Source organism: Sphaerodactylus townsendi, linkage group LG01 (assembly GCF_021028975.2).
Source record: "Sphaerodactylus townsendi isolate TG3544 linkage group LG01, MPM_Stown_v2.3, whole genome shotgun sequence".
Lineage (NCBI taxonomy): Eukaryota > Metazoa > Chordata > Lepidosauria > Squamata > Sphaerodactylidae > Sphaerodactylus > Sphaerodactylus townsendi.
In genome coordinates, this window is record NC_059425.1 from 119,572,548 (window position 1) to 119,599,767 (window position 27,220).

Below are 27,220 nucleotides of genomic sequence, written 5' to 3' on the forward strand. Positions count from 1 at the left end.
CAGTTGTGTTCAGCTTTTTGTTATAAATTGTTCCAGTCTAAAAACTGTTGCATCAGAGACAATGTGGCTACATTAAATTAATATTAAAAATTAACTTAAAATTCTCATTACTGCATAACCTATCTTCAACATGTGCAAGTTTCCAATAATGATAATGTACCAGTCTCTTTTTTCCTCTGTTTAAAATTAGTAAGACAAAAGAGAATATAAGCATGTATGAAATAGGGAAAGCTCAGTCTCTTAACCTGGTTTTTGCTCCTGTTAGGAGACTTAAGTAGCTGTAAGTATTGATACAATGCCATAAACAACAGCAACACGGATTTTTGCTCCTTCTGCTGATGTATGCAACACAGTTTAGGGAACATAGCAGTCTATTTTTGAACATGAGGCTGAAGTCTTTCTCACTCTAATGGAGCAATTAACTCTACCACTCTGCAATTCTTGATCCACAGAATTTTGTTTTGAGATTAGAATGATGAGGTGAAGATTAACACTTCTGGGTATTATGGGACTGATGAAACATGATTTATTAATCCTCCCAGAAAAGCTTAATTGGACACTGGAGTAACCTGACTTCATTGTGACATAACACCAAATCCCTGAGAGATCGAAGTAGTTGGAGTATCTGATAGCAAATTTTACTATAATTAGGCCCGTGAAAACTATTGATTCCCTTTTTTAGGTAAAGCATGTGTCATGGTCCCTGGTGTTACCAAAAAATTTTTAACTAAAAAACAACCACTTTGAGTAGCTGTCAGACACAGAATGTCATATAAAACAGAAGGACACTTCACCAGAAATACCCCTTAGTTTAGGAAAATTATTTCACATTATCACTTACATGAGAAATTTAGACTTCTAGAAAACTAATTAACAGTCTTGCTTGTTTATTATTTAAAGAGTGTTGCTGCTTCTTTCATAAGACTCTCTTGGGCCTGGGAAGCTTGCATTTAAAATCAAAAGACTTTGCTGCACAGCTTGAAATATTTCAAAATTCTTATAAAGGGAATAATTTTGCCACAATTCAGAGTTCCTTTTGCGAGGAATGACTGGTATGGGGAACTTGGCTTTTGACATGAAAAATCTGGGCCATACACTTGCAACTATAAAAGCTTACCAAGTATTTTTTTCCCATTCTCATTCTAGAAAATATGCAAATATTTTAAAAGAATATTTATTTATCTTTGAGTAGCACTATGGACTATGTTGGGCTGAAAGACAAGAAAACAGTCAGCATTGAGGCTAAGAAGAATTTCAGCTCAAGATAATCTATCCCCTACATTTTAATCCAGTTGAATCTAAACCATAGTCAGATCCAAAGTGGTCATTTACTAATGGAAGGACATTTTAGTAATGGCAAAATATATTTGGATCAAACCCCAATGATTTGAAATCAATCTTGCACCTACTGTTGTTAACAGTGAATAATATTTGTAATAAGAAAATAACTATAGCACTGGGAAAAGTTTTGAATTTATCAGTGTTTACTACAGTGGAAGGGAGAAATTATAATAATGGGAGAGAATAGTGAAGAGCTTCTGAAATGACTTTAGCATGCTCATTAGGGACTTGGAGCAATCATTTGGAAAGAAAAAAATCTTCCTACTACATTTATTTACTCTGCCATGCAAAAGATGTTTTCAGTCAGTTGGGATAATAATTGTTAGCATTTTATGTGATTACAAAGCAAACTAATAAGCCATGTTTGTCAAATTACGTCAATCATATCTAAATATCAATGAGCAAGCTACTTCCCTATGCAGCTGGAAAGTCTCAGTGTACTTTTAACAGCATGCATTAAGATTTATTGTTTTTAGTACTGCTAGTACCTGATAGCCCCCATTATGATGAAGTGAATTTAAATCCCATTGAAACCAAGGTGATAAATTGCTCACAAATCCAGCTATCTGCCATAATTAGTACTATTTATTGTGCCTGGATGGAGGTAGCAGAAGGTCTTTGGGTGATTACACTTCATGGTGGCTGTTGCCTGAGGCTCCCAACCTTCTGTCTATCATCTTGCTTTCCTTCTGTTGGCTGTGGGACATGGGGGCAGGCTGGGACTGGAACCAGCAGGCATCTTTTCACTCTGTGCTGGACCTTTAAAAAGAAATTTTTAAACTCAACTCAGCCTTTTGGCTTCAATCCCATTGAAATCAAGGGGACAAATTACAACAAATTTATTTTCCATTTATTTCTGTGATATTTAAATATAACTAACTTGTTTTGAATGGGGGCCAAAGTGACTTGTAATCTCCTCTAGGCCTGTAGAAACCTTGGGTATATATAGAATTAAAGAAAAGTAAAAAGATACATTGGCACACTTAAACATGTTCTGTTTTGTGATTTACAAGTAAATGTTGACTTATGTCACCATACCAAAAAGTTAGGAAATATTGGTCAAGAATATGATCACTGTATTGAGCCCCAATAACAACAGACAGTTCTAAGTCCCAAGATATTTTTAATTATTTTTGTGTAATTTTTCAGCATCATAGAAGTCTTGGGGACAAGGTCAACAAAAGGAAGAGAAGTGTCTATGAACCTATATAAAAAACAAACATAGGCCTTTTCCACACAAGTTGTTTACAACAAGTCTTGCTGCCAGGCATGTTTTTTTTTCCTTTTCCATTTGGTTCTGGAAATGTTTTACCTTCAATTTTCTTCTACTGTTTTCACAAACACTTTTAGCGCAATTGTTTTCTAGCTGTTTCTGAGCCAGCTTTCCTTGAGTGTGCAATCATGTTGAAGCGGTCATATTTCACCCAACACTTGGCCCTTATTTGTTGCCCAAGCTGTTCTTCAATCATTTTCTCCTCTCCCCGATCCTCCATTTTCAAACAGATTTTAAAAACTCTTTGTTATACCAAACTGATGAAGCAATACTGAGACAGAGATAAGAAGCAAGGGTGATCAGATCAGCATTGTCAATTGCACATAAAGCTTGTAATATTAACATTCAAGGACAGGAAAAAAACAAGGGCAATTAGATCAGCTTTGACAATCTTAAATAGAGTTTACAATGTTAACATTCAGGCACAGAAAAAAGAAGCAAGGGTGATTGGATCAGCTCTGTCAATTTCATATCAAACTAATTTCATATCACACTAAGGCAAAGGTAGGAGTGAGTGAAATTGACAAAGGACTGCCACAGTAATGAGTGTGTGTTACTGCAGCTCTAATTTGGCTGAAAAATGGGGGGTTGGGGGAGGAGGCTACATGTTTCTGTTCCTTTAGGTAATGGTGCTTACTCCAGGAGGTTTTTGGGGCTTCCATTTTGTGTGGGTATTTCTCAATAGTAGAAATGAAGGCAGGGAATTTTTTCTGAATTGCCACTTCAATGTATTTGTGCAGTAACACTAGAGTGCCTGTGCAAAACAAAAAATGGGAGAGGGTTGTTCTTCTGCATCACAGATGACATCCCACCACCATTAGGAATAGTGGGTTTTCAGCAGTAGCATGTAAAATAGATGCAACTGAAGAGACAAAGGGAAAAACAATGGGGGAAATGGAGATGTGCAGAATGATTTCCCGGAAAATGATTCTGAGAAACAAGATTTGACCACTGGAAAAATCTGTGGTAAGCTGTACATGCATAAAAGGTCAGCATTATATCAGAGAATTAAACTGGTAGTTTTAATATTTTTTAAAAATTCAGTACTTGATAAATATAATTGTATTATAGATTCTGTCAAGTTCTCTGTTCAATCAATTCAGAGCAATCCATGATTTGTACAGCCACTGTGCTTACAAATGGTGCTCTCCAAACATTCAAGAATCCAGTAGCAGTTTCAGAGCTCAGGTTGGAAGAATCAATATGGCAAATCAAAATATAGGCCATACTATATAGAACATGCACTAAATAACAATATAAATGATGAATGTTAACAGAATACTATGGAAAAATAGACCCAAAAAAACCTTCTTAAAATTTGTAATACAAAAGTCTTAGTCAATCAAGAACCAGAAGTTCAGGAAGGAAACCATCATGTAAAGTATGGCTAAAAATGACCTTTTAAAAGTGCTAGATAAAAATAAAGAAATCAATGTCTCCATCTCAGTTACAAGCCTCGTTTCTTCTACTGCAGTTTGTAGAGGTTATTCTAGTCTCAAAGCCTGTGAGATTACACAAGATACAGGAGAAGAGGCTATGATTTGAAAGAAGTATTCCACCATCTTCAGTAGTGGTCTGTTTTCAGTGGAAAGTGTCTTCCCCACCTAACTTATGAACAAGCATGTTTTTCACGAACTAGTCCTGCCTTTTAGTCGTAATCGCTTGCACCTTCCTCATCTCCCAGTGGCTGAAAAACTAAGAAGCAAAGCATATCAGGGGGAAAGTTGCTGTTGATTTGGATTTGTTGTTTCACAAGGCAGTTGAATGAAAATTGATGATTACATTCTCCTTGTAAATTTCAATAAGCTTTCACATCATATGCTGAAAACATCTATCCAGGTTGGGCTCAGATGAGTACATTTTAATTCTGAGCTGAGGATTCACCTGAACCCATTGTACTCAGTGGTAGGGAGATACTGTAATTATCAATTCATCTTAGCAGGACACCTTATCTCTGAAAAAGTCAGGAACTTGTAAGGAGAAACTTATAGATCTCAGTCTGTTCAACTGATTTGCAGTTTAAACGGGGAGTTGTGGGTAGGTGAGTCATGTAGGTTCTTAATCTTGCTAACATCAACAGTGAGAAAGCTGAAAATAACTAGGAAACTACATGAAGTTTTAAAGAAGCAGATTGTGTGTACACTGGAATTCAAATATTGGACAAGTACACTGATCCATATTTTAATCTAAAGTGTTAGACATCACTGTGGAGTGACCTCTCTCTTCTAAGAGCAGACTCAATTGCATTATCTTCTGTTTGTTCAAAAGATAAGCTTTACAGCTTTTCTCATTGTATAACTTTTATATCCAGCCCCTTGCCAAAAAAACAACAAAAAATACCCAGAAGAATAGCAATCACGCTGTGGTAGCATCTGCCTTCTAGCTTTGTAGTAATGGTATTCTAACAGATGTACAGTTAAAGATGAACTGTTTCAACAAGCATGTTATGCAGAAATTTAGTGGGGAAAATGAATTTGGGTTGAAAGCATGAATGAGTAATTGGTCCCATTATTAAATTACAATGCAACAAACTGATTGCTTTTTAATCAGATGTTAGTTGGCACTGTGCTTGGAAGGACTGGTAAATCAATAATGCAGTAGTTCTGATAATATTACTGTAGAACATCCTATGTCTTGGCACATACAAGGAAGTGAAGTTGTTTGTTTCGGGCAAATTGTGTAACTGAGTTAAAGGTAACAATGAAATATCATCTGTTTTTAACACTTATATTTATTTTAATTAGTTAGAAGCAAGACAGTGAACTTCTTCAAACTGTAAACAGTTGACATTTTTATTTCTTATATCCTTATCACAAGACTATAAATTTAGATGGTAATTGAAAGGGATTGCACACGTAGCATCTGTGCATTTTACCTTGAATTTTACTGGGCGTTTTTCTCAGGATGTGCTGCTGGAGATTCCCAGATGCTACCTGAGTTCCCCTGAATGTAAAAAAAAATGACTTAGAGACTGGATATGAAAGAGAAGTGTGCACAAGCAGTATTCTCTCCACCCCACACACACACACACAAATGACAAATGTCCTTTTAAAAAATGTTCACACCAAAATTGTATCCATATTCAGCCCCAACTTTAAAAAAATTCCTAGGGATTTAGGTAGCTGTTGTGGGGGGGGGGGAGAGCTCTGGGGCAGCTGCTAAGAGTATTATTTGATTTTTGATCTATAGTGATTACTATATCAGGGTACACAAGTAGTTTCAAAATGGAGTCTATATCTTCTCTCCCTTAATCATCATTGGAGTCATTGTATTATCAGCTATATAGAGTGTAAGCTATTCAGGAATGCATAAAACTATACCACCATTATGTGATAGCATGTTTTTATGGTCTCCAGTATAACAGACCATGTATCTACTCATCATACACTGCTGCTGAGCCATGTCCTTTTCAAATGATTTTTCCCCTAAGGTAGAAATGCTAGATGGATTTTCCCATTAACACCCAATCTAATATTCATCCCTTCTGATCATATTAAATTTGAAGCCACTATTTCTATCCATTTATAAGCAAGACAGTGACAATGACCCACTTTAATAACAGTTCTGTCTCTTTCCTGAAGAGACAGTGAGCCACCTGACTAAAATCCAGGATTTGGTCCTCTTCTCTGGTGTTTGGTTTGTGAAGGAGGAGTTACTCATAAGTTACTCAAAGATACTGGAAAGGTGCTTTCCAGAAGTCCAGATGGACTATTCCTTCTTTATTACTTCTTCACAGGTTTAAGGGTAGACCCTGATACTGAAAAAAAAATGTGGTTCAAATTAAGGACTCCTCATCAATTATTATTTTAGGTGGCTGAGGTACACTGGGAAACATTTTTTCTGTGATGCAGCAGATCAGTGTGCTGTGCCTATGTTTAATAATCCTGGTGTTGTATGTAATAAGCATAGCAGTTCCTAACAATTTCAGTATTGATCTAAGTTTGCTTTTTGCTCATCAAGAATTCCAAATGTATTCCATTTAAGACAAAAACAGAAAGGTCCATCTGAAATAGTACCGGGGAAAGGGTGTCCATCAATTCATTCTTTGACTTGAATATTAATGGACAGTGTTTAAACTAGTCACCTGAAGCTGAAAAGCTTTGCACATCATTAGCAACTCTCCAGGGGTCAGGTTTCACAATGTGAATATAATTCAGTCACCACATAGTCCCATCCAACTTAGTGCCATTACTCATATGGGTAAATGCTATTCATCATGTCTACAAGTTGGAAGACATGGCCAAAAGGGGGGGGGTCATTTCCAGGGAGAAAATAACAGTGTCGAAGGAGCAGCAATGCATGGCAACAGATATAAAGTAAGGAAATGTATTCCAAACTAAAATAACGGCAAGGAATCAATGTACAAAGGCAGCACTTCTCCGAAGCCATTACATAAATAATTTGCTCAGGATTCTCACATTTATGGAATATTCTGCAGAAGATTTAAGTAGCGTCACCTTGTGTGTGTGTGCGTATGCACGCACGCATGCATGCTTGTGTGTATATAAAGTCTCCTTAAGTAGCAGCCAACTTAGGGTGACGCCATAGGGTTTTCAAAACAAGAGACATTCAATGGTGGATTGCCATTGTCTGCCTCTACATAGTAACGCTGGATTTATTTATTTATTCATTAAATTATTTACAATATTTATAGTCTGCCTTTCTCACTTGGACTCTTGATAGATTACACAGAATGAGTCAAAACAGGTCCATTCTGCACAGTACAAAAAAGGGCATCTTTGAGACATCTTAATAACATCTTCACTCCGGTCACCCAAAATAAAATGTCCAGTGGATGTCTTTGAAAGGGGTGACTTTGGGGTACTTTCTAGACAGCAAAGGTGTCAGAGGGGAAAGAGGCCATTTCCCACCTGACCATTTTGCTCTCTGGTCAGTTTCACCCTCAGCTGGCGACCGTCCATTGAAAAGCATTGGGTTGACCCAGTGACATAGGTATAGATTTTTATAGGGTGGGTTCGGGGGGCAGGTCACACACCCCCACACCCCAGGAGGCACGGCCACACCTCCCCAAGCCCCACCCCCAGCCTTACTGCTTATAAAATCAGCTCTCTGAGGCCAGGAATAGAAGACTCCCCTGCCCCCCCCCACTGGCTGGGCTCCCAGCCAGCAGTCCCTTCTGCCCTTTCCTCTGGGCAGAGGCGTGGCTAGGGAAAATGGAGCCTGGTTTTGCCCCCCTCCCCATGGGCAGCCGCTGTGGTGCTGGAATCCACCTCCAAACAGCATCACTTTCAATGGTGTTTAAACTAGGGAGCCCAGATTCTCCTTTTAAATCCTTTTAAAATCATCTTAAAGGGAGAATCTGGGGGCCCCAGTTAAAACAATATTGAAAGTGATGCTGTTTTGGGGTGGATTCTCCCCCACCCTGAAACAGCATCACTTTCAATGTTTAAACTGGGGACCTCAGATTCTCCCTTTAAATCCATGCGGAAGGGAGTGGATTTAAAAGGGGAATCTGGGGAAATTTGGGGGGTGTCTGCTGTCAGGGGTGCAATTGTTAAGCTAGCAGCACCAAACTTTCAGGGTATCTTTAGGAGACTCTCCTGATGATACCACTCAGGTTTGGTGAAGTTTGGTTCAGGAGGTTCAAAGTAGCCCCCATCTTCTATTAGCTCCCATTGGAAACAATGGGGGCACCCCCTGTTGGAGTCCATAACTTTGGACCCCCTGAACTAAATCTAACAATGCCTGGGTGGTATCATCACAAGAGTCTCCCAAAAACTCGCTGAAATTTTGATGCTGCTAGCCTAAAAACATTACATACATACATAAGCCTTTATTGGCATAATCAGAAAGCAAAATGAATACAATGATAATAAAAACAAAAGGCCCCAAAAGGACCATAACAGATACATACTATTGGGTACTTTCAGCTATCTCCATAATAAAATTGGCAACCTCTTTACAAAGACTAGGGTCCGAATTATTCAGCAATAAGGATAACCTAATCAGATCTGGCAGCCCAGATTGGAAAAGAGAATATAAATTGATATATTTAGATCTGATTTTAACAAATCTGGTGCAGTGCAAAAGTTGGTGGGCCAGGGTTTCAACCACATGGATTTGCAGCTGCATAACCTTGCAGATTTTTCTAGTTTAGTAAACCTACCCTTTAATAGGGCAGAGGGCCTAAAAACTGCACCCCCTGCAGGCCAAAAACTGAAAAAAAACTAAAAAATACAAAACAACCACAAACGGGGGGTGGAGCTTCAGACATGTAATGTGGGGGTTGAGCCCGGGAAACCCCCCCCCCCTTTACCTACATCCTTGGGTTGACCTGCCTTCCACAGACCAACTTGGTTTAGTTATTCTGTGCAGTAAGAAAAAGCTATTAGTCCACAAAGGCAGGTCAACCCAATGCTTTTCAGTAGGTGGCAGACCCATCTTCTGAGCACCTAGAATTCTCTTATGTGTATCTGCAGATCTACAAAGATAGCTCATTGAATTAAAAAAAAGCAGGGAAACTATATATCGCTGAACTATATACAAAATTGCCTTCAAAAAGATTGCATTGACACATATGACGACAGTAGAGACTATTCTGGATTCAAGTGAACATTTGGAAAGACTCTAACGACAGTCTAATAATGTAGGCAGAAAAAAATCCATTTATCCCTTCTTTGAAATGCAGAAAGCAATATTTCTTATATAAACTGATGCTTGCATATTTCAGTAAAATGGAAGGATTAAAAGAATAATTAGGACTCTAGGTCGCAGTGGTATTCAGTTCACATCTCAGCCCTTAACAATCTGTTAAATGAGAGAGCTTAACATAGACAGAATTAACTGACTTTCTTTTAAGTTTGGTAATTGCAAATGCAAAATGAACATCATTCTGCTGACATGGTGCCAGAGGACATCTTGAGCTAACGAAAGAGTTGTGAGCTATAATAAATAATGTATGCACGATATCAAAAGCTGAATGAGGTACAGAAATGGAGAATCCATTTCAAAAGTTGGAATTTGCTCAGAGCATTTCCCACAGTGAATCTCAAGAGAAGGAGCACCGATCAGTAATAAGCTCTAAAACTGTGTATAATTCATAAACTTCCACTCTTTTTATTCCTAGGTATTCTTATTTTATGGTTAAAGAAGGAAACAAAGAGACAACAGTACAATTAGGAGCCACTGGATAAACTGAATTAGTTCTATGGACTATTTTCTCTCTATAGCATGACTATTTTCTGTTTGGATTCAATACCTTTTTTCCAGTGAAACCAAACTACTGGGTAGGCCTATACACTACTATGTTTGTTTGGGAACAATTTTTCTTTCTTAAATTATTTTTGTTAGAGCTACTGTACTGTACATTTACTACAATACTTAGGTGATGTTTGTATTCAAAAACACCAGTCTGCTACTGAAGTCAATTGTGTGTATATCATTGGATAGCTAATCAATGTAACAAATGGCAAAAAGGCAACATAAGTAGACAGTCAGTAATGTAGTTCAAGATTATGTTTCACTGAAACTAATTTAAAAGTGAACCTCCATTCATAGATTTTTGCTTATAATCTTCAGTGTATTTATTCCCTGCCATGCTACCCCATCTGTTTGCTCATAGTAATCATTGTCCCATTTTAAGTAGCTGGTTGTTAGGCAGTGTTGAAACAAAGCTGTGATGTTGTTGGAAAAAATCCGGTTGGTGTGTGTCCTTCACCGGAACCTTGGTGAACAGTGAGACAACATCGAAGCTGATAAGTCTGTCACCAGGACTGAGATGGAGATCTCAACCCTAGTGACAGACTTATCAGCTTCGATGTTGTCTCATTGTTCACCAAAGTTCCAGTGAAAGACACAGTCACACTCATGGGCTGGATTTTTCCAGACGACATCACAGCTTTGTTTCAACACTGCCTAACAACCAGCTACTTTCAATGGGACAATGATTACTATGAGCAGACAGATGGAGTAGCCATGGGAAGCCCCCTCAGCCTGGTGATAGCCCCCACCTAGTGGAACAGGTTTCCAAGGGAAATCAGGGCCCTGCGAGACCTGCAGATTTTCCGCAGGGCCTGTAAGATGGACCTGTTCCGCCAGGCATTTGGCCAGCCTGGTTAAATACATCACTGCCATTTCATATGGCCTCCCATGGGCATAAAGGTGGTGAGGGGGGAAGGATGAAATGCCATCTGACGATGTATGGTTCTTGGTTTTATTATTGATAATTAATAATTTTATGTTATGTTTTTAAGCTGTTTTTATTACTGTTGATCTCCGTCCTGAGCCCCTAGGGGGAAGGCGGTCTACAAATGTAATAAATAAATAAATAAATAAATAAATAAATAAATAAATTTATTTTTACATGGAACATTTTGAGAAACAAGCCCTCAAAACAGCACCCAAGAAACCCGCAACTTGGTTTTGATTTGTGGATGACACTTTTACAATCTGGAGCCACGACGAGGAAGAACTACTGTATTTTCTGGACCACCTTAACAGCATCCACCCAAACATCCAATTTACCATGGAAACTGAAAAAGAAAGAAAACTGCCTTTTTTAGATGTCTTGGTCTTTTGCAGAACCAACCATCAATTGGGCCACACGATATACAGAAAACCAACACACACAAAAAAGTTTCTATATAAAAACTCCAACCACCACCCACAACAAAAAGGGGTATAATCAAAACTCTGACATCTCGTGCAAAATGAATTTGTGAACCTCACCTCCTCTCTGATGAAATCAATCATCTAGACTGGGCTCTGCAGGCTAATAGCTACTCCACAACAGAAATCAGAAGAGTTTTAAGACCAAGAGAAACCCAGAGGACTGAGGAGAAACATCCCACCACAGGAAAAATATTTCTACCATACAACAAGGGAATCACAGATCAAATAGGGAAACTGATGAAAAAAACATAACCTACAAACCATCTTCAAACCTACCAGAAAAATCAGCAGATGCTATGCTCAGCAAAGGACAAGGGAGATCCCCTCACTTCTGCAGGAGTCTATCGCATACCCTGCAGCTGTGGAAAGGTCTACATAGGAACCACAAAATGCAGCATTCAGACTCATATTAAAAGACTGTCGACTTAACCATCCCGAAAAATCTGCAGTAGCAGAACATGCTCTAAACAAAACTGGACATAACATTTTATTTGAAAAAACTGAAATTCTGGACAACTCAGATGGTTACTATGTCAGACTACACAGGGAGGCTATTGAAATCCACAAACACCAAAACAACTTCAACAAGGAAGAGACTCTGAGAATTAACAAAACTTGGCTACCAGTACTTAAAAACACCAATACCAAAGGCCAAGGGCATGCTAGGTTCATGGACAATAAACTCCACCCAGACACGGGATCTGCATTCACTAATACAGCTGCTACTGCAGGGAATGCAAATGCAACTACAAATGTAAATGGACTGATAACCCCACCTGCAATACAATGCACTCAGCCACACCTTTGCATAGCAAGTTCCACTCAAACACTGACTGATTGGTTCCCCACCCTGGGATATAGACAATATATACCCCATTAAACATCCCCTTCTCATTAGACATAATGTGTAACAGACTTCTCTCTGTGATACACCTCTGAAGATGCCAGTCACAGATGCAGGCGAAATGTTACTAAAAAGATCTACCAGACCACGACCACACAGCCCGGAAAACCCACAACAACCAAACTTGGGTGAGTCCCAAAACCTTACTTTTGTTGTATCAAGATTTGTTCATCATCAGTGTGCACATGTGTTTGCATCTTGCCAGCCACAGATGCAGGCGAAACGTCAGGAGAGAATGCTGCTAGAACACGGCCATACAGCCCGGAAACCACACAGCACCCAAGTGATTCCGGCCGTGAAAGCCTTCGACAATACTTCTCCTGTACTGTTTATTTTCTCTGCATACCTACATTATTGCAAGATGGTTCTTCTTTTGTTATGCACCTGCACATTGTGATACACCTGCATTACTCTCCAACACAATCTTGATTCTGTAAAAAGGCAGTTTGTTTATATTACTGATGTAGTGTTGACAATCCCAACTTGTTTTTCTGGTAAACATTATCGACATGTTTGTGCACGTGGCAAATTTGTGTATTTTTGTTTTATCCCCTCTCATAGATTGTGCAATTTCTAGACTGACAAAGATAGTCTTAAGAATTAGTGCAATTGTAACCATAATGTAGATATAAAATACATTTCTGGCATGAGAGATTTTGCTGTCAGTTTCCTCCTCAGTGCTTTCATAATACATTAACATTTTCAAGTTTTATTGAACTTTGCTGTTTTCAGGGAATATATAATTTCAGCACAACTATTTATTTATCTATTTTATAATAGGAGGCCAGTGGGATTGAAACAGATTCTGTGACATGCCTGATTTTATGACATGCCCATATGTTCTATTATTCTTTCTATAGTCAATTCTACTTATTTGACAGTGTCTGTCAAAGTTCAGTACCAGATAAGTAAGTAAAACTGAATCATACAGGTGTGTGCAATGGGTATTACCGCTCTTCTGAGTTAGTTATACTCACCTGTGAGTTTAAGATATCAACTGTTCACTATAGCCCAGCAAAGTCATCACTTGAAGTGTAGACAATTATCTTTATTTGTATCTATGCACCTATGTGCATAGATTTGTGTCAATGCACATTTTCAGAAGGAAAATGTTATGTTGTACAACTGCTTTCAGGGTAATGAGCTGTGTATTCAAAGAAAAAGTGCTAGACCGGCAAAGCAAATTTAGCATTAGGTTTATAATCCCCTGCTGGTGGAGAGGGGGGCCAAAGTGGTCTAACCCAGAGCCTAAACCGGTGTCATTGTATCCAGGTTGTTGGTTAAGATCCTCCTCAAAGCCTTGCTCTCTGTGCTCCTGCCTATAGAGGTGAGGCTGGTGGCCATAACAGACAGGGCTTCTTCAGTTGGTGGCACCTCACCAGTAGAATGCCATTTTCTTTTCTTTTAACACAGGATTCTGACTAAAGCATTCGGTATTTTAACATTGTTTTCATGAACAGTTTCTAGCTTGAGGACTGTTTTAGGAGGATTATTTTAAACTGCTAAATTATTTGTGCTTTTCTTTGGTGCTCTGGCAGGGTTTTGAAGGGCTTGTAAATATTAATTATTTATACTGTTTACAGTTGTATCTTTTTTTAACTTTGGGAGCTGCCTCCAGCAAATATATGAAAAGCCAGCACATGCATTTTGTAAATAAATAAATATTATATACTGAACTCTTCCAAATCTTTTAGCTTTTATTTCATTCGAATCAGAATACTGCTCTTCTCAGCTGATTTTCCAAAGAAACACTTGCAAGGTCCTAAGGCGGGAAACCTTTTCAGAAAATTTGTTCTGTGTTTAGTAACATAAACTGAACATAGTGCACAAACCAAGTTGTGCAAATTTATTCATGTATGATTTTGAATTGAAATATATTTGTAATTCCAATATTAACCCATTTTTCATCATTTATTATATTACAAGAGATATATTGATGATTTATTTTTTATTTTTAAAGCTGGATTTGTGCTACAGGAATTTTTGTTATGGATTAATTCTCTGCATCCCACCATACAATTTACAGGAGAAGAACATAAGGATCATATCAATTTTCTGGACATGACAATTATTATAAATGAACAACAGAGATTGGAATTTAAAAGATTCCATAAGCCCACTGAAAAAAACCGGGCTCTTCATTTCACATCATTTCATCCACAGCGGTTAAGAGAAAATCTTCTGTTAAGCCAGCTGATCAGAGCAAAAAGAAATTCGACCAGAGAGAAGGACTTCTTACAAGAAGCACAGCAGATTATGTGTAATTATTCGGCCAGAGGTTACCCCAAAAAAGTTTTGGAAGTCGCATGGGAGAAAGTTGGAAATTTAAAGCGACAGGAATTGTTACAACCAAAAACAAAAATACGGAAAAATGAACTGGTGTGGGCACTGGATTTTACCACGGAATCCTCATTTATTAAAACAACTATCCATAAATTTTGGCCGCTCATTTCTCATATTCCTGGATGTGCAACCCCTCCCAAAATTGGATATAGATGGACTAAATCATTAAAACAGATACTTGTCAAAGCTGACATAAAGAAAAAACAAGAACTTAAACCAATATTAACTGGGCATCAAAAGTGTGGAAATTGCAAACAATGTGCACTTGCACTTAATACTAAAGTGATTGATTTACCTTCAATTAGACAGAAATGGACTTTGAGACAATTTTCAAACTGTAATACCACGCATTGCATATATATTATTATATGCCCATGCAATAAGATTTATGTGGAGAAAACTTTGCACTGTCTCGAAATTAGAATTGCTGAACATCGCAGCAACATCCGCAATAGAAATATGGAAGCTCCGTTGGTGTCCCATTTTATTCAGATGGGACACAGAGACTCTGAATTAAAATTTGCAGTGTTACAACACTTTCAGCAATTAAAAACAAGACGTGACATTAATATTGATAAATTTATTTTAAGAATTGAAAACAGATTAATTCACAAATTTAGGAGCAATATCACTGGTTTGAATCGTGAAATTGACTTTTCTTGCCACTTGTAATGGAAATCACAGCTGCAGCATGCTTGTGTATTCACAGCTGATTGCAGTTACAGTTCATATGTATATATCCCCATTATCCTCCTTTGTGTATTTGGAACAATAGCTGCATTTGGGTTTAGATCAGCTCTGAGGAGAGACAAGTAAGATATATGGTTATCAATAGAACATGTTAATTCACAAATGCTTAAAAAGTTAAAAATGTTTAAAAAGTTTAAAATGTTTAAAAATGTTAAAAATATTTGAAAAATGTTTAAAAACATTTAAAAACATTTCAATAATTTGTTGTATATAACTTTATATAGTATAACATAGTACATAATTTAGTACATTCTATTCATTTAATTTTGTTTTATAGAAAACCTGTATGGCACTTAAGAAATGTGTGAAAGAGACTGTGTGAAATTGTTCTTCTCCTGAGGAAGACATCTACGAAAACGCTTTGAAACGCGTGAGGCGTTTGAGAGAGACTCAAGCATTACTTATGAATTTATGGTTTCCAGAGAGAAACATATTGGGCGTTAATAAGACCCTTTTCTTTGGTTGAAGAAAAATTGATACCTTATTTTCCTGGACGTTACTTGGATTTAATATCTGTTGATTTAATTATACTACTAGTTTGTTTTTGTACTGTTATATACTGAATGAATTATATTACACAAAATGTATATATTTCTCTCCGTCTGAGTGTGTGACGCGATTTTTGGTTCCCTGCTACTAACGTTACACACATTGTCTTTATATTACGATAGTAACATAAACTGAACATAGTGCACAAACCAGGTAGGACTTGAGCTTGCCTGCATGGGACTACCAAGCTTGATCAGTGAGGATTGCTAAAAGCCTGGTCAGCCACCATACTTTGCTGATAGGATGTGTTTGAGTTGCAAATTATTGAATTTGCTAGACAGATATGAGAAGCTCTCTGCAGTTTCAGTTTCTTATAATTCTAAGTCAAAACCCAGATCCATCCAGTTTACACAAGCCCTGTTATGCAAAGGAACTTAACTCATTTTGTACTTCATAGTATTACAAATGTACTGAAGTCGCTTTCTGTAGTATAGATGTATTGCCAATATATATTGGTCATCATATGACCCCTACTGGTTGCAAGAGTTCTGCACTAATAATGCTTTGTAAAGATATGTTTTCTGCAATATTAATCATGATTTCATTTCTAAAAATCATTACACTTTCAATTTCATATTGTAAAATCTTTATAATGATATTTTATCCACATCATAGTCCTGTCATGAAATCAGTGACTGTTCAGACTTACTTCAGTGTGATGTTTGTACTTTGTACTTTTCAGCCTATGCCAATATGAATCTTAATGTGATAGTTGGTCAGCTATGTGTAGGAACATGGTAATGTAAGATTTGAGTATTGGAACTGTAGAAAATGCACTTTGAGCATCCCTATATTTTAAACAAGCATCTTCAACATGTTAAATATGTAAGTCCAAATTTAGCCAAAACCTGCTGAGATAGTTAGCAAACTGTGCTGTGTAACTCTTTCCAGAGGCTTAATTTAAGCACACAGTGCAGCATTAGACTATTACAATTTTCTGATGTGCTATATTATTATTATTTTGATAATAATAATTAATAATTATGCTACAGAGTATTCAACAATTTTCAGATTGCTGGATATTCATAAATAGCCATCTAGCTTTCCACAGTTTTATCTTGTGCTAATCGCATGAGTTAATTGTCTTAAAAAGTTTGGGTGCTCCATGGTTATCCTGCAGCAGTCTCCCAATATAAGATATTAAAACCTAGAGGCTGTGAAGCAATCCATTGTTAAGATGTCCATTCTCTATATGTAGTGTTACCACAGAAGGCAACAGGCAGGCTTACCCAACTTCCAACGGGAAGGGCCAGGAATATCAGGAGGCAAGAGGCTGGAATTACTTAATTATTTTTATTGAAACCAACAGCATTTATAGCGGCAATAGCCTGTATATGTAGGCTAATCTAAATCAAAACTGTCCCCGCAATTACAGTAGGACTATAGATTTGTTGTTTAATATTGTCATTTGTGTTGCTACAACCATTTTGAATTTTACAATGATACCACTTGCATAAAAAAATCTATATCATTTGCAGATATAATAAGTCTCAGATATCCAAGTTATGTTACCTATAAATATATTAAAAGAGTCTCCTCATAGAATCATAGAGTTGGAAGAAACCCCAAGGGCCATCAAGTCCAACCCCCTGCAATGCAGGAACACATATTCAAAGCACTCCTGATGGATGGCCATCCAGCCTCTCTTTAAAAACCTCCAAAGAAGGAGACTCCACCACACTGAGGTAGTGCATTCCACTGTCTAACAGCTCTTACTGTCAGGAAGTTTTTCCTGATATTTAGGTGGAATCTCTTTTCCTTCACTTTGAACCCATTACCAGAAGCATAGCAAGGGGGGGAAGCGCCCAATATACCAGTCTGTCCTCTGCCTCCACCCTCGAACACCCCCGCCTGCCCCGGAATGCCCCTGGAATGCCCCCGGAACACCCTCAGCCTGGTGCGTTGTACTCCCGCTCCGGTCCCCTTGGAGCTATGCCTCTGCCCATTATCCTGGCCCTAGTCTCTGGAGCAGCAGAAAACAAGCTTGCTCCCTCACCAACATGAATTCCTTCAAACATCTAAACATGGCTATCATATAATCTTTTAACCTTCTCTTCACCAAACTAAACATACCCAACCTCCTGAGTCTCTGCTTGTTGGGCTTGGATTCCACATCTTTTACCATTTTGGTTGCCCTCCTCTGGACCTGTTCCAGCTTGTCAATATCTTTCTTGAATTGTGGTGTTCAGAACTATACACAATATTTCAGGTGAGGTCTAACCAATGCAGAATAGAGAAGTACAATTACATCCCTTGATCTAGACACTATACTCCTATTGATACAGCCCAGAATTACATTGGCTTTTTTGGCCACCATATCACACTGCTGACTCATGTTCAATTTGTGGTCTACTAAGACTCCCAGATCCCTTTCGCATGTAGTGTTGTCAAACCAAGTGTCACCCATCCTATATCTGTGCATTTCATTTTTTCTGCCTAAGTGTAGTATCTTGCATTTATCTCTGTTGAAATTCATTTTGTTCGTTTTGGCCCAGCTCTCTAATCTGTCCAGGTCATTTTGAATTCTGAATTCAACTGATACTCAAATGATGGATGTGTGTTTGCCTGGAGAAAATGGCTGCTTGGAGGGTGGACTCTATGAACCCCAATGGGGGAGGAAGTTTCTTGTTTGTTTTGGCCCAACTCTCTAATCTGACCAGGTCATTTTGAATTCTGACTTTGTCCTCTGGGGTATGAGCTACCCCTCCTAATTTAGTGTCATCTGCACATTTAATTAGTATGCCCTCTATTCCATCATCCAAGTCGTTGAGAAAAATATTGAATACACTGGGCCCAGGACAGAACCCTGTGGCACCCCACTAGTCAGTTCTCTCCAGGATGAAGATGAGCCATTAATGAGCACCCTTTGAGTTTGGCCAGTCAACTAATTACAAATCCATCTAATAGTAGCATTGTCTAGTCCACATTTCACTAGCTTACTTGTGAAAATGTTATGAGGAACCTTGTCAAAAGCTTTACTAAAATCAAGGTGTGCTATGTCCACAGCATTCCTTTCATCTACCAAGCTTGTCACTCTATCAAAAAAGAGATAAGATTAGTCTGGCATGACTCATTTTTCAGAAACCTATGGTGACTTTTTGTGCTCACAGTATTCCCTTTTAAGAGCTGTTAGACTGTTTAATTATCTGCTCCAGAATCTTCCCTGGTATTGAAGTCAAGGTGACTGGATGATAATTATTAGGGTCCTCCTTTTCCCCCTTTTTGAAGATGGGGATAATAGCCCTCCTCCAGTCCACTGGGACTTCTCCTGTTCTCCCAGAGCTCTCAAAGATTACAGCAAGTGGTTCTGAGATTACTTCTGCCAGTTCTTTTAATACTTTGGGATGTAGCTCATGAGGGCATGGAGATTTGAATTTGTTCAAAGTAGCCAGATGTTTCTTTATTTATTCTGAATTTCTCCTATTGTATCTTCTGTTTCATTTTCCCCTGGATGAGCACTGTTTCCTTTGGGGGAAAAGACTGAAGCAAAGAAGGTGTTAAGTAGTTCTTCCTTTTCTTCCTGTTAGCATTTTGCCATCTTCTCCATGCAGTGACTCTATCTTATCTTTTTTCCCCTTTTGCTATGGACATAACAAAAAAGCCTCTTTTTTGTTGTTTTTAATCTCTCTGGCAGGGCTCAGGGCAGGGCTTGATCTTGTCCCACCTCTCTACAGGCCAGCTCTTGCTGTCCCCAGGGCCTGGGATGGGCAAAAGCCAGCTGCATGGAGGCCAGGGGGATGGGTCTCAGCTGTGGCTGGTGGCTCAGGTGGGTGTCATGGCCACCCACTGCTGAGCCCCACGCCTGCCTCCTTGAAGGGGAGCAGGACTCAGTGGTGTGAAGCTCAGGCTCACACTGTTTTGTCATGTGGGGGAACCCGACACCCCCCATGTGACCGAAAGGTGTGCATCTGGGGACATGGGTGACCCCATGTTCCTATACGCCATACGCCTTTGGATCCTACCCCTTCCACTCCTCAATTTGCTTCTATGTTCTCATTATCAAAATATCCAATGTATTGTTACCATTAGTTATTCTTTCTTCAAGAGACCAGAAGGGGTGATGTAGTAGTGGTTAGAGAATTGAGCGAGGTTATGGAAGATCCAGGCCAGTATCCCTGCTTTGTCTTGAAATATCACTGACTGGTCTGGGGCAAGACTCTCTCCTGCTCTTAACCTATCTCACTTGGTGATGGCTGTGAAAATAAAACAGAAAAGGGAAGATCAATAAGTAAACATCTTCAGATCCCCACCAGGGAGAAAAGTGGGGTATAAGTATCTTGTAAAGAAACTTGTGACTTTGACTGTTCACACCTGCCATTTTGTGTGCTGCAACAGATTTTCCGTGAAGATTCCCCACAGAGGTTTCCTCTGCTGGCAGCTCATCCATTTGCTATTTCACTGTAAAAAGTAGGTGAATAAAGTTTGTTTTGCCTAGTGATCTCGTGTATGTTTTTTTTTCCTTTTTTATTTTCATGTCTGTGGGATGTCTGTGAAGCTGCAGTGACAATTAGAGAAGCTGAAATATGTGCACATTTTGTCACTGCAGCTTTGCGGACATCCCCCTCAAAACAAAAAAAAAGGAAAAACGACATGTGCACAGGATTGCTAGGCTTAAACTTTATTCATCTACTTTTTACAGTGAAATTGCAAACAGATGAGCTGCAAGCAGAGGAAGCCTCCGTGGGGAATCTTCACAGAGAATCTGCTGCAGCTCACAAAATGGGGGTTGCCGCTGTGAAAGTGACAAGAGCTCTGTGCAGCAGGCGGGACAAGATCTGCTTTGGCTGACAATACTTGTGTTCTCCTGCACTGTGATAACACAAAATGCCAAAATGGATCTTTTCATAACGTCCTAAAGATGTTATATTTATGTTGTGCAGAATCCACCAACTTATTTTATCAGAGCCAACATAATGACTTTAGTGGTTAAAGTGCTGGATTAAGAACTGGGAAGCTCAGGTTCAAATTCCATTTTGCCATAGAATACTGGTTGAGTGACTTCGGGTATTCACATATTCTCTGTGTAACCTACCTCACAATGTTGTTGTGAAGATAAAAAGGAGGAGTGCAAAACTATGTAAAGTGCTTTGGGTTCACTCGGGGGGGGGGGGAAGGCAGCATATAAATAAAGTAAATAAATAAAACACTCACAGTTTCCATGTGGGGATTCTTGCTTTAACACATCACATCTTTCCATAATCTTTCCAATTTGTTTTGATATTAACTAGTGTGCAGGGCTTTTTTACCCATATGAAATCTCTGAGTGTGAAGAAAAATTCCTTTGGTGTTGTGGGTATTTGCTAATCTTCTGATCTAATTTGAAATCTTGAATAAGTATGCCAGTAGTTCTGTAATTTCATATTAGACAGATTTTAGGAGAATACCATCTGGGACTGATAAATTATTATTTCATACTTCATCGTGCCTTTCCTCAGTGCCTTCTTCTTACACAGCAGTTTATGACAGTTCTTCAGATTTATTGCCTTAATAATAAAAGAGGAGCTCAGGTGTGGGAATTTTCCCAACTTCTGTGCTGCCAAGATAGTTACAGATTATTCATGAAGTGTCTCAGGAATGTGCCCTGGGTACTCCTTTTCTTTTTTTTATGCATGTATAGTTTCTTGCTTCTGATGTATAATGAACTTCTCTTATATTAGATCTTACCAGAAAGTCTGGTGTAAAAGGGGGGGAGGAATCTTTGAGTAAGGACACTGATAATACCCACCACACACTAGTCAATAACAAGGATGTGTCTATAGTATTAATCAGGGGTTTGTGCATTATTGTTCTTTTTCTTGAATACCATTTCCTGTTTTTAGAAGATTTTAAATCACTTACTGTCCTCTCTAGAATACTAACACAAAAAAAGAATTGTAGTATACAATTTTAGTCAAAGTTTGTACAGGTGATTAGCTATTGCAAAACTACACAGGAGATCATGCCCCATGAATCTTCCTTTTGTCTTTTTGTTAATATCGGTATTTGCAATAATTGTTCTTGTTCACTTACAACCCAATCCAGATGCAGGGGACGAACTGACACATGGAGTGGTACAGGGCTACATTGGCACATTTCCTACCCCTGTCACTTAAGGGGCATCTCTGTTGGCGCACAGAGAAAATGTGCTGGCAGCCAGCTGTTCCTCAGCTCTTCAGCAGGTAGACCCAGAAGTCTGGGATGTCACAGAGTTGTGCTGGCATTCGGAATGGTTGCCAGTGGCACTAGCGAATCTAGGGGAGTAGAGGGATCGGATGACACAGTGTCAGGGGGATGCTATCTAGGTGATTGAGATACATTCCAGAACCGTTCAACTGCTTAAAATAACAAATTACTGTTGCTAGAAAGATATATATAACCGGCCTGCTGTATGTATCCACTGCCATCTATGCATTCTTCCCTTGATCTTTACTTTATGACTTCACATGCTTTCTGGACAACTTGGCTTCCTCTGGTACCTCAGTCCAGTAAGAACTGTATTACATCCGTTATCTCATAGGGCAGAAAGCTAGGTGGCTTTTTCTTGCTATCTGCCACCGACCTTGTGGTGCCAAAGCTCCAAAGACTGTTTTTCACAACCTCTTGGGAAAATGAGAGAAGGGTTCTCTTTGGGGATTAAAGGGGACTGTGAACGCCAGCTTCGTCAGAACTGGCTTTGCCAAGCATGGTTCTTTGATGCCTATTCAATAAACGCTACTGATCAATACTTCATAGTCCATTTAATGGCTTAAGGTTGTGAGACCGAAATTACTATAGTAGATTAGTGAACGCCATCTATTTTACAGTAGTTTATCATATTATTAGGAATGTTTTATGGTTGTCGCTGCTTTTAAATGTTTTAATTTAATTATTTACATTGTTTTCCCTCTGCTGTACACCGCCCAGAGCCCTCCGGGGATGGGGCGGTATAAAAGCTTAAAAAATAAATAAATAAATAAAAAATAACACCCAGGCACCACTCTAATGTGTCACATGGGGAGTGCAATGGGCTGTCCGACTCTCCTCTCCACCCAGAAGCAAGTGTAGCAGCTCACCTGCCTGCTGCACATCTGCTTATGCCCTCCCTGTTGCATGCTGCTCACCCCCTCCCCCAGAAGCAAGCAGGGCCCAGTGGCAGGGACAGGGCAGCAGTAAGCCACCCTCCTGGTCGCCTGCTGGGCCCTGCTTCCTCCTGGGGGCAGGGGAGGGCTGGCTCAGTTGCTGCTGGGCATGTGGGAGGGAGTCTTGCTGCTTCTGTAGCAGCCATTTTGTGGTTGCCCTCAACTTCTTGCAAAAATCATTTTGTGGTTGCTCCCATTGCCTTGTGTCAGAATTTCAAAGGTCCCTGTTTTAAAACCATGCTTGTTATTGTTGTATAAATAATTATGTTGTGATTGTATGGGGATTATTTGTTACAAAACTGAAAACATTTCAGACTGGTTTGATGAAACTATAAAAGAATGGAGTAATGAGAATATTGCTCTTTTTAAGTGAGTTTATTTGCAAATACTTGAAGCAAATTATTAAGTTTGTGTTTTATTTTTAAACTTGAAAGTGGCTATTGGTATGGTACTGTTTGATTTTATATTCTTACATTTGTTTGTACATTCACTTTAAAAACGAACATTTCTCAAAGATTCTACAATCCACATTTTTAAGCTGTGAAGTGTCGCAGACAGTAAATAAAGAATCCTCGTGGAATCTAAATTGCCTCAGCCTATGTTTATTTCAAATTCTGCAGACATGACTGAACATTTACTCTCTCTCACACATACACACACACACACATAAATGGGGAAGACAATTTGTTTGAACTTACTAGCAGATCAAATTCAGCAGTGACACCTCCAATAGTGGAATGTTTTTTTTAACTTGATGCTCAACATGTAGTGATATTTACTTCAGACTGTAACCCTTACAAACACCACTGTAATTTCCCCAATCTTTTCTTAAATTAAAGAGTTTGATTGGAATAAGAATTAGCATTACAATATCTACACATATTTTATATCAGTATTTTTTAGTGTCAATGCAGTGAAAATTCTGATTCTCAGTTTCAGAAATGTGGGCAGAATTACGTGTTACATGTAGCTGTATGATCCCCTTAGAGACTGACAAGATTTTCAGGGTATAAGCTGTCAAGAGTCAAAATTTCCTCCATCAGATTTATTCTACACAGAGAGTTCTTATTCCTGTAAGCTTATTCCCCAATATTGTGTTGGTCTCTACAGTGTTCCTGGACACGAATCTGCCTCTTCTATGCCAGACCAGCATGGCTACCTAATCACCACAACAATCCCTGAACTGCAGCCTAATCAGGAACCCTATGCAAGAACCTTCGTGGATCTGGTTGTACCAGTATTTGGCACTACTCAGAATTTTACACCATGTGGAAATGCTTCTTTGCTGGTCTTATGAGCAAGGGTGCAAGAAAATATTGGGGGAGGCTTTGCTTCATTAGACACCAGTTTGGGTTAGTCACATATAGAAATTGAGTGATGCTTGTATATTGCCATTTGCTCATGAGTGGTTTTTATATTCTGGTCTCTGCAGACTGAAGAAGTCCTGAAGATTGATGGAGGGCCATGCTATTCAAACAGCAGGTGTTGCTGAGACAGAAGCTCCTTGTGCTAGGCAGCCTTGCTATTGGAAGTCTCCTATATCTAGTTGCCAGAGTTGGGAGCTTGGATAGGTAAGTCATTAAAGTAGCACATACGAGTGAAAATTACAAGCTGCTTTAGATAGGGCTCCCCCTTCCCATGGCTTCCTCCTGACTGCTGGAAATAATTGAAAAGGTTCCAGCACTTTATCTTACTATTGAAGTTCAAAAAGACGAACTGCTGTAGTATTGATCTTCATTGTTATTTCCATTCTGTTAAAGAGTGGGGGAGAACATGGATAAACTGAAAGAACTGCAGCTTGCCCAAGTGAATGCATTCCTGCCTGTCTATTTGTATTCCGGGTGCATTGCCAGCTGTTTTTCAGATGGAACCTAAAGCAGAATACAGTAGCAATGTCATTATGGTAGCTCATTTTTGCCTGTGTGCATCTGCTAACTGACCTCTAGTCTCAACAGTTATGATGTATTTGTGTTTCTTCCTTTCCAAAATTTATGGGTGGACAATTAATGTTCTACGGTGGTCGTTAAAATTATGCATGAGCATGCAGAGTTAGCTTGTCAAGTCTGGAATCCTATTGCACATGAAAGATTGCTGCAGGGCTGGAGAATTTTAACTACATTAATTAGTCATGGGGAGTGAAAGTGGTATGGCATGGCCCAATTTCATCAGATCTCAGAAGCTAAGCAGAGTCAGTACTTGGAAGGGAGACTGCCAAGGAAGACACTGCAGAGAAAGGCACTGGCAAACCATGGGCACTTACACACACATGCTGAATAATACACTTTCAATGCCCTTTGCAACTGGATTTTACTGTGTGAAATGCAAACTATCATTAAAGTGACATTAAAGTCAAAGGCTTTCATAGCCAGTTTCAACTGGTTGTGGTGGGTTTTCCAGGCTGTGTGGCCGTGGTCTGGTAGATCTTGTTCCTAACATTTCACCTGCATCTGTGATAGGCATCTTCAGAGGTGTATCGCAGAGGGAAGTCTGTTATTGTTGTATAAATAATTATGATGTGATTGTACGGGGATTATTTTTACACACACACTGTTATACACGGGACACAGTGTGTAACAGACTTCCCTCTGTGATACACCTCAGAAGATGCCAGCCACAGATGCAGGTGAAACGTTAGGAACAAAACCCACCAGACCATGGCCACACAGCCCGGAAAACCAACCACAACCAGTATCATTAAAGTGGATTGAATGTGGATTGAAAGTGCATTATTGAGCACGTGTGAAAGCTCCACAGCTCTGCATCTCACTTGCCTTGAAAACCCCTTTGTGTGTGTAAAGTACCTTCAAGTCTCAATCAGTTCCTGGTGACCCTGTAGAGTTTTCACAGCAAGAAACTGATAGAAGTGGTTTGCCAGTCCCTTCCTCTGCATAGCGACCCTGAAATTTCCTGACGGCACTTTAGATATACACAATTAATCATGAATTTCTAGAATTGGATATTCTGGACAGAGAGGATCTCTCTGGGAATGGGAGCTTTAAGCAACAGGGCAGCTGTGAATGCACTTTTGACCAACAGTGCAAACATACACAATGTAATGTTTGTCACATATATGTGCACACACAGAGGCAAACAAATATTGGGAACATAGCAGTTACTGTCATGGGGAGGGATTAAGACACAATTGCACAATATCCCGAAATGTATTTTTTTTCTCAAGACAATTCCTTGTGCTGCAAAAAAAGGACAACAACTAAAAATGTGGAAGGAGGTAGGGAGGAGTTAAGAGGACTATATTTATGCATCTTTCTAACATTTATGATAGAGCAATAAATGAACTCCACTATGTATAATTCAAAAGATAATTGATTGCTCTTCCAGATTTTTTTTAAGTAGAGGGACCACATTTGTCTGGGCCTGTACATAGAATGCCTGGCTTATGCCAGATGACCCAATTGCTAAAGGGTGATAGGGATGGTAGGGAGATTGCAGAGAAGCTGAATGAATTCTTTGCATCTGTCTTCACTCAAGAGGAGGTGAGGAAAATTCCTGCACCTGAACCAAGCTTCTTAGGAGGCGAATCCGAGGAATTAGCAAAGATAGTGGTAGACAAGGAAGAAGTTCTGGCAGCCATTGATAAACTAAATGCTACCAAATCCGCTGGCCCAGATTGCATTCACCCAAGAGTCTTAAAGAGCTCAAGAATGAAATTGCTGATCTTCTCACTTTAATATGCAACTTATCCCTGAAATCAGCCTCCATCCCTGAAGACTGGAAGATGGCCAATGTCACACCAATCTTCAAGAAAGGATCTAGGGGGGGACCCAGGAAATTACAGGCCAGTCAGTTTGACATCTGTTTCTGGTAAATTAGTAGAATCTATCATTAAAGATAAAATTATAAAACATGTAGAAAAGCAAGACCTGCAGAGGAAGAGTCAGCATGGCTTTTGAAGAGGCAGGTCTTGTCTTACAAACTTACTAGGGTTCTTTGAGGGTGTTAATAGGCATGTGGATAAGGGGGAACCAGTGGACATTGTCTACTTGGATTTCCAAAAGGCTTTTGACAAAGTTCCTCACCAGAGACTGTTGAGAAAACTCAGCAATGAAGGAATAAGAGGGGAAGTTCTCCTAGGGATTAAAAACTGGTTGAGAAACAGGAAGCAAAGGGTGGGTGTAAATGGGAAGTTCTCACAATGGAGAGATGTAGGGAGTGGTGTCTCCCAAGGATCCATTTTGGGACCAGTGCTCTTTAACCAGTGCTCTTTGGGACCAGTGCTCTTTAAATGACCTGGAAGTAGGGGTGGGTAGCGTGGTGGCCAAGTTTGCGGACGATACCAAATTATGTAGGGTGGTGAGAACCACAAAGGATTGC

At 39.1% G+C, this 27,220-nt stretch overlaps 1 protein-coding gene across 2 annotated transcripts in view; it reads left to right on the forward strand.

The window, feature by feature from the left end:
- The window catches only part of HS3ST5 (heparan sulfate-glucosamine 3-sulfotransferase 5), a 204,263-nt gene that overhangs the window by 165,997 nt on the left and 11,046 nt on the right, over positions 1–27,220 (forward strand). For both annotated transcript variants that reach the window (XM_048492490.1, XM_048492497.1), the window contains exon 3: positions 24,321–24,459. In XM_048492490.1, the coding sequence (XP_048348447.1) occupies positions 24,353–24,459 (107 nt within the window). In that variant the 5' untranslated portion in view covers positions 24,321–24,352. The remainder of the gene's footprint in view (positions 1–24,320; positions 24,460–27,220) is intronic.